A 12,765-nucleotide genomic window follows, 5' to 3' on the forward strand; every position below is an offset into this window, starting at 1 on the left:
ACCCAACACACCCAAAACAACTTGGTCAACTAACTAGTCAAATACTATCAAACATTTAAAGCAATAAATGGTGGAGAACAATGGGAATAATTAAGCTAACTGCAAAAACTACTAGAATAGTTAATCTAGGAAGCTTTACAGAATGCCATGCTAGAGCATTTGGAGGCCCCTCTGGCTAATTTAGCTGACTCAGTAGTAGTCCCAACTGTTGGGTACTTTGTGATTTATGCCACTTTTTGCTTATATGCACTGTGGTGCCCTAGGGCTGAATTGCTTTGGGTATACATATAAAATTCCTCTTCTGTTCTCCCCCAGGAAAAGATCTCCTTCAAAAAGGGACCAGAGGACAAAATGCTGCTAAGCGTGCGTAAACTACTTTATCTTGCAACTGAAACCTGGTGTTCTTTTGCTTCACTTTCAGCCTATGGTGAGAGTCACCTCACAAATGCTGCGCAGCTCAAGAAGCTCCCAGCCATCTTAATCCAGGCCATCAGTTGACTGAAGGGAAGAGGTCTGAGCTCTGTTCTAGTTTGCTGGTTTGCTTGCACCTATCTAGTAGCCATGACTAGTTAACTCATTATGTACACAGGTTGGCGCTGGGGTCTCAAACAGCCTAGATGCTCAAATTCTGGCTAGGTGACAAGCCTAGCACCAGAGACCTTCTCATAGCTACTTGTGTGAGTTTGCTTTATGCCTTCTTTCTGAGCTGAAGAAGTATCTAAGGAACTACAAATACAGCACACAACCAGTAAGAAAAGATGAGCCATGCAGCTCAATTGAAGGCAAGAATAGCAGCTCTTCAGAGCAAGGTATAGGGCAGATAGTGCTTGCCCCTGAAAGGAGGATACATAGACACAGAGGCGCAGCCCTGATTCCTTCAGGAATAGGAAGCAAGACACCATTACTCCTCCTTTTGCTATCAGATGATGGGTATATCACACATATTATGACAGCATTCTTGACTATGTGGAACATGTGACAGCATTTGACCATAAAACAAACATGGGCAGCTTATCAGTAACATCAATTGACTACTGCCTACCCTACACCACAAGGTGTATTAAAACAGAATACTGTCCATCTAGTCCAAAACCCTCTAGAAGCAGCTTTCTGTGGCTTCAGATAAGAGTCTTTTTCCTGCCTTACTATCCAAGGTCCTTATCTGGAGATGCTTAGGACTGAGACACTACGTACCCTCCCACACTGCAGTCTTCCACTCTTGCACACAGAGGCAATCTGTATAAACCCAGCAAACAAGATAAATGCATGCTCTCCAAATGGATGGAACCCACTCAGAGACAGATAAATCTTATTTATTATGCTGTTAAAATTTCAATGGATGAGAGGCTCATTGACTTAGTTAATATCATACTCTCCGCTCATCCTACATGCTGCTTAATACCAGCGATATAAAATAACCATCTGTCAATAGACAGCAATTACTAAGGCCATCAATTATACCTTCCTTATACCGCAGAAAATGAGCTCTCAACAAGTGTATTCATATTGTATGTTAGGCTAAGGGAGGGAAGAAGAGAATATGTCAGTTACCTGTAACATTCCTTTAGCATCTTTACTAATAGCCCGGGAACGCCATCTTCTGTGTGTCCTTTTTTCTTTTTTAGGACTTTCGAAAGGGATGCCCTTTAGAAAAGCACAAGAGAAAGAGCAGAGGGCCATTTGTCACAAATCTAGGAAAAAATGCTAACATCAGCCAGCAGCATGTTCCGCAGAAGTAGCAATTTTCACAACTCACCTGCATGGCATTTATAGCTGGTGCTGAGTAGGTCCTATGGAGAACTTCCATGCTTTGCAAAAGCTGGCTCATGTCCAAGAGATAGTTATGACAGTGGGAAAGGTCTGTTTGGAATAAAGGAAATTGTGGGGTTTTTTTTCATTTTCTTGTTTTGTGTGTGTATGTGTGTGTTTTGCCTCGCAACTAGAAAAACAGAAGAAACTTGACACACAGCTAAAATCTTTCAACACAGCTTTGCATTATAACTGATTTCTGGGTAATTTGGGTGCAAAGGGTATATCTTTCTATTAGATACTGCTCTTATCTTTACAGGAGGCTATTTTAAAAATAATTATTACATCAATCCATCATGTTTTAGTGTTGTTAGAATGTGGTAGGATTTAGCTGACTCACAGCAGAGAAAAAAGGCATCACTTATGAAAGCTCTCAAAAAATTGTTCCATTAGCTTATCTGATATAGGGAGGAAACTGACACCTTAGAAAACAATTGGCTTTTATTTGTTGCTCCACTCACAATTTTAAACTGGACACGGATGCACAATCTGTTAGCTTTAGCATAATTAGGTCATCCAGTAATGTGCTCTCAATATAATTATTAGTTTTCTTAAACAGCAGGGCTTTGCTAATATTACCCAAATCTTAACATGCATCAGAAGTATTGCCTGGTTAGAAAAACACAATAGGAAAAAACCTTAATAATGCATTGAGTAGAACTGAGCTATCTGTAAACAAAACCGGGGAAGAAGGTTCCTCCAAATTGGGAGGTGGACAGTTCTTTACTCATTATTGCTCCCATTATTGAGATCTCTCTCCCTGCAAATAGAAAACAAGCTGCTATACAGAGAGTGTGGGAGAAGTATTTAAAAGGTTGTCCACATCTGTGACCTATTAGTTCTTCCAGCTTGCTCAGAATAAGTTTCTGAAAGCTTAGAGGAGGTAGGTAGGTGCAGGTTGACCAATACAAGGGATGACAAGAGGTTGAGAGTACTCAGTCCCCCGCTCCTTGGCCTAAGGAAGGTAGCAGCAGTAATTCTGGAGAAATGGAGTATTTCACCCAACAACAATTTGCTTTAAAAGCCAAAGGCAGAAAGGTCCCACAGCTACTGTGATACTGATTTTTGTCCCTGCATTGTACCTGGGGAACTCCGATTAGCCCAAGGACACAAAATGCTAAGTGACTGTGAAAAAATAAGAAAAATACACCTAATAAGCATTTGTCCAAGAGCAAAAAAAGAGGAGGGGACAACACTGGTTTAGTCCAAGGACACAAAATGCTAAGTGACTGCAAAAAAAGAAGAAAAGTACACCTAATAAGCATTTGTCCGAGCAAAAAAAGAGGAGGGGACAACACTGGCTTTCAGTATTATACTATTTGCCAACATCCTGCTTAAAGTAATAGGACTTCAGTTATCCATATTTATTATATATTCCTTTAAAGGTGAAGCAATTGATAGGTATGTGGGGATTGGAGGATTACTGATACCCAACCTCAAATCTAGATCTTGCTATAAAAAGGTTTGTGTTAAAGGTTGATTTATGAGAAAGGCACTGCATAAAGACAGCTATCTCTGGAGAACTGTGGAATAAAATGCTGTAAAAAGTAAAACAAGCTGAGGTCTGAAATCAAAATACCTAAGTTACCTTTTGAGCATTGTTCCATATCCTCAGAAGACTGAAGCCAAGGTGGAATCCTTGACTCATTATTTAAGTAGGAGAATGATAAACTACTTCCAGTCTGCACTGAATTCTGTTGCGTCATGCTGCCTCTCTGTACCATGGAAACAACATGTCTTTATCAAAAGAAAAATTCCAGTGCAAAAAGTAAATATTCAGCATAGCTTTGTTATGACCAATGTATATTTCAACGCCAGGTACAAAGGCTTAAGTACAGATCCTGGAGACTTGCAAAAGTAATTCTTCAAATTTATAAAAACTGCATGCAACAAAAGCTGTACCTGTACCTGCATTGATCTGAAAATTGTCTAAATCCCCCACTCACATGACTTGTACCACAAAATGAAGCTACTGATTTCCCCCTGCTGTTATCAGTAGTTAAGCCTTACCTATACAGCCAGTTTAAAACTTCAGTTTTTTTATGCCAAACCAAAACACTATCATATTGTGTTACTGTGCACTAGCACTGCCCAGTCCGTAATCAGTTGTCAATACATCATGAGGTGCAGTTTAACTACATATAATTAGTTTGGGCAAGAGCAATTAAGTTTTTTTTCTAATCCATGTCCCACCATGAAGACCACTGGATAGGCATTTTCTGAGCATACCAAAAAAGCTACCAAACTTACTATGACAAATGAAAAGCATATTTCAGAGATTATAGAAAACCAAGGGTTGCATAGCTTGGGGGTGAAGGATCTTCATGCTCACATGTTTCTCTACACTCTCTTTGCATGCTGGGATTTAATTCCATTAAGTCTGAATTGCAAACTGTGAATTGCTCTCTTCTTTATAAATGAGGATTCAGAATCAGTATTCAACCAGGAGTTGGGAATTCTAGTTTGCAGGGAAGAGAACAAAGCACCCTTTGTGGTTATGACATAATGACAAACTATGGTTTGCACAAAACTGGGAGTTTTTAATTACATCATTATGCTGGGAGGGAGCTTGCAAACCAAGAGTCTGGTGGCAGAGGCCAGACAGACTTACCTACAAGTCTTGAGTGCCTAGGGAAGACAAGAGAGAACTGGCAAGACCAGGAGCAGCCCCGACAAGTGGATCAGTGGCCAAGCCCCACCCTCATGAACAACGGCTCAGCAGGGCAGACTGGCATAGAAAGGCAGAGTGACACCCCAGTATCCAGACTGCTTGGCATAACCCAGCCAGCTCATCAGGAGATAAGACTGTAGGGCTGCTTGGCTGGCACACTGCCAGTTTGGACAGCATGGGGTGGGTACAGGGAGCCTCCACATGATTCAGATGGGGCTCCTCCTGCTCTCCCATCAAGCTTCCGAGGTTAGCAGTAGACCAGGGACTCCCTTAAATCTTCTTAAAGAGGGCCCAGAAACTGTCTGATGAGGACAGTGACTCTGCCAGCTAGCACCAAGGTCACAGCCATGGGAAAATGCAGAGGAATAAGTTGGAGCAGCCCCTTCCATTCTTCACTCTGAGGTCTTGGGGACTCTCAAGGATGTCATGACTAGTGTGTGTGCACATGAAAGCTTATACTTCGAATAAAACTTTGTTGGTCTTTAAGGAGCCACTGGACTCATAACAGTACACGGTTATGGCTGAACCATGTTATGACATTTTATATTATGTCTGGGAGTCAACAGAACACCACCCAATTTCTGCTGTGCCAACTAGGAATGTCGACATTCTTTACATCCGCTTGTACATAAAAAGCCAACACAATGTTTTTGATAATGGTTTAAGCACAAAGATTAATCAAAGCATCAATCTACACACTTTGTTTTAGTCTTCACTCAGAGATCAAACCCAATCGATCCCAGAGGGAAGCCCATTATCTATACTGTTTCTACCTTTCTGCTTGATGTATATTCAAAAAGGCCAGACTCCGTAACAGAGGATGCTGGGAAGAAATGATTGTTGATATCATGTGGAAACATGGAAATTTCATTTTGACGATACATTCTGTGATGGCGCAACTTTGCTACCCACTCATCAAAGACTTCCTGAGATTTTGCCTAGGGGGAAATAGTATGGATTATACAAAGAATATATTCCACAGGTAACAATAATTAAGAATAACAGGACTTATGCTCAGTGCTTAGGAAAGCAGTAGCAATTCTGCCTCAAGTGCTGTTTTATAGCCTGGATCCACAGTGCCACTACGTGAGCCTATACAGCCCCCAAGAAGTTTTTCTGCAGCAAATGGAAGAGATTTGCTTTTCCCAGTGATGCTGTGGTAACCTGCTGCTGCTTCTCAGGACAGTGGACTCAGGATGTGTGTGTGAAACAAATGAAGGCCGAAAGATGCTGTGGGTGAGTAAGCAAAGTCCTGGCACAGGCAAGAGAGCATCCACAGATTGAAGAGGCAGGTAAGGGAGACTGTATATAGGCCATGGAGAAGAAGAGACGAGAGACCACAGCCTGCTCCCTAAGATGTTTCAATCAGCTGTGCTTGGGGCCATCGAAGCAAGGATAAAGTCATGACCAATATAACACTGTAATTTGCAGTGGCTGCATTTGCAGGTCTTAACAAGTTGTGTTATATAAACAGAAGCCTGATAAGTGCATATTCTGACACTTCCAGGCAGAGACTTGGATCTCCACAGCAGCAGCATGCAACTACCAGACACTTTTGAGGAGGCTTAGGCACTGCGTTGCCCCATTGAGTTGAATGGGAGAGGACTGGGCTATGTCCCCATCCAAGGATGCAGCATAGCTTCTACTGAAATCACAGATGAATGCCAGCTTGAGAATCACTATCTTAAGAACTGCAATACTAAAGGAAAAGCTTGAACTGTACTCCAAAGCATTGATAGGAGCCAAAGCCTTTTTCTCTCTAAGAAAATCTCGTACTGAAGGCTTAAAGCCAAACTGATTGTGTACTGCATTCAGACATCAAGGCAAGCTGCAACTAAACTCAGATGGTACACAAACACATTGCTGTTCTCATGCATGCCCTCACCCATTCCACTTCCCTCCTTCTTTAGTGCATGGAGTTTGACTGAACACATTTTGGCGTGATAGCTCCAACTCACCATGTCTGAACACAGGCACTTTAGTGAACTGGATTCTGCACAATTTAATCGTCACTTAAATTACCATTTCGTGTGGAGTAAACAAACTCCAGTTCAGCCAGCCATCAACCAGAGCAGGATTGCATTAAGTTCCAGGCAAGATGGGAGGAAGAAAGTGGCAGGAACAAGGGGCACATATCAGCACTGCAACAAGCTGTGTTCATGCAAAATTGGAATTTAGCTGCAGCTTGTTATGACATCTGAGAACTGGAGCATCAGGAATGGAAGCTGGATCTGTCTCACCTAGACCTGCATGGCTGTGGAGTCATTCCATATACTGCCTTTGAAAATTAAAAGCAGGTCTTCTGTATCTCCATTTTTTGGTATACTACACACATTAGTGTCTCTTCACCAGCTGCAGGCAGTTAATACTCTATACATGAAATAATCAGTAACAAACATAAAAAGCTTACTACGTGGTAGAATAAAAAAAGTAGGTTTAACCTGTTTTTCTCCAACTTTTTCCTCAGGCAAGTAAACTCGATAATCTAAATTTGCCACCCAATATAACTTCTAAACATGGAATTCAAAGAATATATAGGTGTGTTTTCCTGTTAACACAATGATGAACAGAAACTGCAAGTAAAGTCGAGGATAGAATAGTATTCCGAGCAAGCACAGTGGATCCTGCAGGATTTTTAATACAGTAGTAACAGCTATCTAGAATGCATGCCATCTTTGGCAGTTGCTGGATATACATGATTACTTGAATATTTTACCTTTAAATGATAAATGTGTTCTTCTGTATCCAAATCTATACATTTTGTTGATTTCTTCACAGACATCACCGAAAGTCCAACATCTATACATCCATGCAGCTTTCCTCTCTCTATCTGCCAAGAGACATTTAAAACCAGTTAAGGGAAGGATAGGACTGCAGAAGACTTTGTTTTTTGGATTACCTCATTTTGTCTGTTGAAGTAATCACGTAAGTCACATGAGAACATTGGGACAGCATGCCTTCAAGGTACTTACATCAGCTGGACTCTTTGCATATTTCAAAATTCCTTTGTCCAGATAGAAGCATCTCTGTAATATACAGACAACTCTTTTAGTTAGGAAGCATAAAATGCTACAACCTATTTAAAATGAGAGCTGTGATGTTGTCTCACACAATCTTTTGGCAAGGACACCAGACCAAGTGACTCAGTTTTAAAGGGCAATAAACACTGGTGATGAATGCTTGTTTCTGACCTTGTGCCAACCTTTCAGAGGCCATTTCCTTTTTTTCAGCAGGTAGCCTTCCTGTTTCTGTGGTTCTTGGGTATAATTCACAACTCCCCGTAGTCCTTCTACAATCTCCCAGCTGTCCTGTTTGGAAACAAGATCCAAATATGTATTTGGTGATTTTATTCCCTTTTAAGTACAAGAGGACAGATCTAAAAAATAATATTTTTAATAGATATGTTAACAGCCCCAATCCCCAACCCAGTAACTTGGTTTTAAAAAGACAGCCCCACTGGACTCCTGGCTTGACATGTCTTGGTCTAAATGACCAGCAGCAAGTCACCTTTTAAAGAAGAATACACAGACCCATTCAGTGTAATGTTTAAAGAGAGTGTTCACAGCAATAAAAACTGTAGAAATATGATTCACTGTCAGATCAAGACAATACCAAATATTAAACACATGTCCTCAGATACAAAGTTTTGTGCAATACATCTATTAAAATGATAGCAAGCCCCCAAGAGAATATTCAAGCCCCGTAGGAACCAATAATCCCTTACCTAGGCTATGCCGGAGGAGGAGGAAGAGGAGGAGGAGAGACTGGATTTATACCCCGCCCTTCACTCGGAGTCTCAGAGCCGTTTATAAACTCCTTTCTCTTCCCCTCCCCACAACAGACACCCTGTGAGGTAGGTGGGGCTGAGAGACCTCTTTCCAGGACTGTCCTTGAGAGAACAGCTCTGACAGAACTATGGCTTGCCCAAGGTCATCCAGCAGCTGCAAGTGGAGGACTGGGGAATCAAACCCAGTTCTCCCAGTTTAGAGTCCACACACTTAACCACTACACCAAACTCCCAGTACGCCAAACTGGTGTAGTGTCAACTGGTGTAAAGTCAACTGTAACCCTTATTGATCCCCAGAATCTGCCACGTGCTCTTTCTGCTATTTTAGAAGCTGCATGGAAGAAGACTAGATTCTAGACCACTTTGTTCTTTGCACAAACATATGTCTCTACTCATCCTTGAAAAACTTGCTACCAAGGAAGGAAAATAGTAGCCTTCTGGGATGTTGCTAGGATTACTAGGTATGTGCAATGAGTGGCCAGACTAGCAATTATCTGAATCTGACCCAATGGATAGATTACTATAGGCAGAAAGTATCTCAGAAAGATTTCAGAGCCTAAACTGAGGGAAGACTTCAGAATCCGTGTGTGGAGAATAAGGAAATATCTGCTGGAAAACAAAATAAAACTTTGTTCCTTGCACAAACATATGCCTCTACTCATCCTTGGAAAAACTTGCTGCCAAGGAAGGAAAATAGTAGCCTTCTGGCATGTTGCTAGGATTACTAGGCCAGACTAGCAAGTATCTGAATCTGACCCAATGGATAGATTACTATAGGCAGAAAGTATCTCAGAAAGATTTCAGAGCCTAAACTGAGGGAAGACTTCAGAATCCGTGTGTGGAGAATAAGGAAATATCTGCTGGAAAACAAAATAAAATAACTAACTTTTTAAGGATAAGCCACTGTCACTGTGATTAATCCATTTTAATTTGGTGGTACTGGGATATTGGAGACAAGCACAACTTCTGAAGCTAGTTCTCCTTGGCTAGGACTGTTCTGAGACTGGAACCAGGACCCCAAGGCACTGTTACTGTGAGCCAAACTAGATGATGCCACATCCCTGAGTCTACCAAAGGGATGTGGCACCCTTTTAGAGTTTGTTTTTAACTTGTCAAAACACCGGGGGGGGGAGGGAATTAGGAGCTCAGTGCCAGACTACAGACTTCTTTTCCTCAGACTGCTATTCTTCTATTGTCCTCCTCATCTCTTGTGCTACAACCACCAGCACAACCACCTGCTACCGTTGACCTCTAACCAGGCTTTGTCTGGCTTTTTATTGTCTACAGTAGGACTTCTCCAGCCAATTAAGGTTTGCTGTGTCTCAGACTACTAGCTCATAAGTTATTAACTATAGACTAATCAGAGTGGATAGACTGACCATTAACTGACAAATAATTTATGAATAATTTGTATTCCTCCATCCCATGTAAACCTGAGTTGGATTACTATAAACCCCACAGACATAAATAACATTGAAGTAGCTATGTTGATCTGCATATTATATCCAGAGGCCTATATAATGTGTAACTTTGAAAACCACTTCTGAAGTAGTCATTACATTTTTGCCTCAAAACATTACCAAACACTGCCTTCCCCATATGGAAGTGCGGTTTACACATGTTGTATATATTTGGTGAACTTCACACATATTTTAAGTTGTTTCTTCATAGTACAAAATTTGCTCTCAAAATGTCAATAGCAGAATTTTAGTTCAGTTGAGTCCAGACACAGAGGCATATTCGAAAGCAATCAGTTTGGAAAGAAGGCAACACACATTTCAGGAGACCATAAAGACAGTAGATTTATCACAGAAACAGGGATACCAGCTTTGGCAAGTCACAGAGATTGGTTCTGAAACTCTAAGGCTAAAGATAAATCCCCTCAGCCACCTGTCTCCTCCTTTTTAAAGTAGTAATTTAATGTTGGAAAGGATTTTATGAAATGAAATCAAATAAATGTTTTCTTTTAAAGTACCTGGGGTCAGAGAATTCTAGCCTGTAGACCAGATCAAGCCCTCTCAGCTGTGTATGAAGATTCCCTGAGAGACAGATGGCTTCTCTGAAGGGGGTTTTCTGTGACAAGTTAAAATTGCACAACAAGCATTTCTATCCCAGGAGCAGCTGTAGGCAAGTGAGCAAAAGAAAAGGTGTTATCTGTTTGACTACGTAGGAATGTATGTTTGTAGGGATGAATGACTCTAAACACCTGTGTCCGTTTGTTGTGAAACACCTAGAACTATTGTCAGAGAAGGGCCCTATTGTTTTAACTACATAACTAGCAGTAAAGCCCGTTGTGAAAGGAAAAGTTACGTTTTGGGTTGGATGTTTAAAAAAAAAAAATCTGGAACCTCACAACCCAGTATTTTAACTGTTGCTTAAAATTCAGGTTTCTTTTGTGAGCAAGCCTAAACAGGACTATGTGAAAGTAAATCCCATGGTATTCAATCCCAGGAAAATATCTTCAAGACTGCAGCCTCTCCCCGCTCCAGGGAGGCCCAGAGTATCTCCCTTATATTATGGGCTCTTTTTGTAGCAGGAACTCCTTTGCATATTAGGTGACACACCCCTAACGTAGCCAATCCTCCAAGAGCTTACAGAGCTCTTCTTACAGGGGCTACACTCCGGAATTGGGTGGCGCCCTGGTGTGTCACTCAGAATCTGTCCCTATCCACTGGCTGCATTGCTTGAGTCTTGCCTCCAACATTCTAAACAGTTTGCTGTTCCTCTCTCTCCCCCCCATAGCCAGTCAGAACACAGAGGTTATTTGCATATGCAGCCTCATTGGCCTTTGCCTAGGAACACAGAGGTCATTTGCATATGCGACTTGATTGGCTTTTGCCTGTAACATTCTAAACAGCATGCTGTTCTGAGGTAAAATGTGTCCAATCTCCAGGTGAGGGCTGGAGATCACTCAGAATTACAACTGCTTTCCAGATGGAAGAGATCAGTTCCCCTGGAGAAAATTGTGGGCTCCGTATCCTCATATGCTGCTGAGGTGGCCCCCGTATGACAGCCAATGTGATGTAGCAGTCAGGGCTTCAGAGCACGGGAGAGGCTGCAGGTATGTGAGGGGTGGAAAGCTGAAGAGTGAGGGGGAAATAAAGGTAGGTTGATGATTGGCTGGGAAGGAGATAGGGTTGCCAACTCCAGGTGGGAAATTCCTAGAGATGTGAGGGATGGAGCCTGGAGAGGGTGAGGTTTCAGGAGACGTGGGACCTCGGACAGGTACAAAGCCATAGACTCCACCCTCCAAACCAACCATTCCCTTCTGGGGAACCATAGTTGCCTATCTCTAGGTGAGGGCTGAAGATCATTCAAAATTACAACTGTTCTTTAGGTAGCAGAGATCAGTTACTCTGGAGAAAATGGTGGACTCAGTGTCATTATACCCTGCTGAGGTCGCCACAGCACATTGACACTGAGTGTCCAAGGCCGGGGCACCCGCCCAGAGCCTCTATCTAGAGTTCGTTGTATTTATTTCCACAACGGGCCTTTTTCCTAGTCTTGTAATAATTCAATTTTAGAACTTTTTGGAAAATATGTCCAGATTTGTTTGGCTCCTTGTATTACCAATATTAGGTCTTATAGTAAATATATTATAGATCTTAGGACCAAATAAGGAACAGACAATATCAAAAAGTCGTTACGTTTTTGTAAACAAAGAAATGATTCTGCACTTAATGTTACAGATAATATTCTAGAGGTACATTCAAAACTTAATCTGCTCATTTTAATTGGCCTCTTAAAGAAATAGTACTTTAAAAAAATTATTAATTCATTAAGTAATATTTGTGACAAATACAAGGAATGGCCATGGGGGCTAAAGCAGTAACAAAACTGATAAATTTAAAGATGGGACATTCTGAAGAAAATGTTCACAGAAACTCATTTTAAAAAAAATTAAGTTTCAGTGCAGATGGACAATATATTTGACCCCTGCCAATGAGATATTCAAGAACCATCTTTGAGATGACTGTCACTTTGAACTTGGAATAAATCTGTTTCCATATCCATGGCTGCGGTCACACGGAGAATTAGCTACGCTACAGAGACGGAAGATAGGCGGATTTTCCAGGTGCGATCAAACCACAACATCTGGGAAGCGTAGAGCTCCTGTGGCTAACCCGAGGGTTCCCGCCGAAGATGCGCTGTAAACCGCGGGGCAAGGGCGGGCGTCTGATCACGTTTCCAGTGGTAGCTCGTGGCATCTGGCGCCCGCCCATGTCCCGTCGAGAAAAGCCCCCCCAAGTCTCCACGGGATGCGCACAAGCACCCAATGGCGCATGCGCACACTTCGGTTAAAAAAACCCCACAACCCCCGCCGTGCCACTTCTTTGCCGCACTGCAGGATTGACATATGATCGGCACCTCCCCCCAAACCATGGGACATTGGCGGGACGTTTGATCCGGCGGCCACGCGGTAGTTCGCTCCGGGGCAAACAGCCACGCCTCCCCCCCCCCGGAATACCCGGCCCGTGTGACTGGGGCCCATGTTCTG

General features: G+C 42.1%; 1 protein-coding gene across 2 annotated transcripts in view; it reads right to left on the reverse strand.

Annotated features, from left to right (window-relative positions):
* Window positions 1–12,765, reverse strand: part of OSBPL3 (oxysterol binding protein like 3) — a 75,485-nt gene that overhangs the window by 41,808 nt on the left and 20,912 nt on the right. For both annotated transcript variants that reach the window (XM_015429750.1, XM_015429749.1), the window contains exons 2-8: window positions 7,672–7,788; window positions 7,453–7,506; window positions 7,197–7,310; window positions 5,254–5,418; window positions 3,398–3,524; window positions 1,757–1,860; window positions 1,552–1,644 (exon numbers count right to left, since the gene is read on the reverse strand). In XM_015429750.1, the coding sequence (XP_015285236.1) occupies window positions 1,552–1,644; window positions 1,757–1,860; window positions 3,398–3,524; window positions 5,254–5,418; window positions 7,197–7,310; window positions 7,453–7,506; window positions 7,672–7,788 (774 nt within the window). The remainder of the gene's footprint in view (window positions 1–1,551; window positions 1,645–1,756; window positions 1,861–3,397; window positions 3,525–5,253; window positions 5,419–7,196; window positions 7,311–7,452; window positions 7,507–7,671; window positions 7,789–12,765) is intronic.

Source organism: Gekko japonicus, unplaced genomic scaffold, assembly GCF_001447785.1.
Source record: "Gekko japonicus isolate JY-2015 unplaced genomic scaffold, Gekko_japonicus_V1.1 scaffold904, whole genome shotgun sequence".
NCBI lineage: Eukaryota > Metazoa > Chordata > Lepidosauria > Squamata > Gekkonidae > Gekko > Gekko japonicus.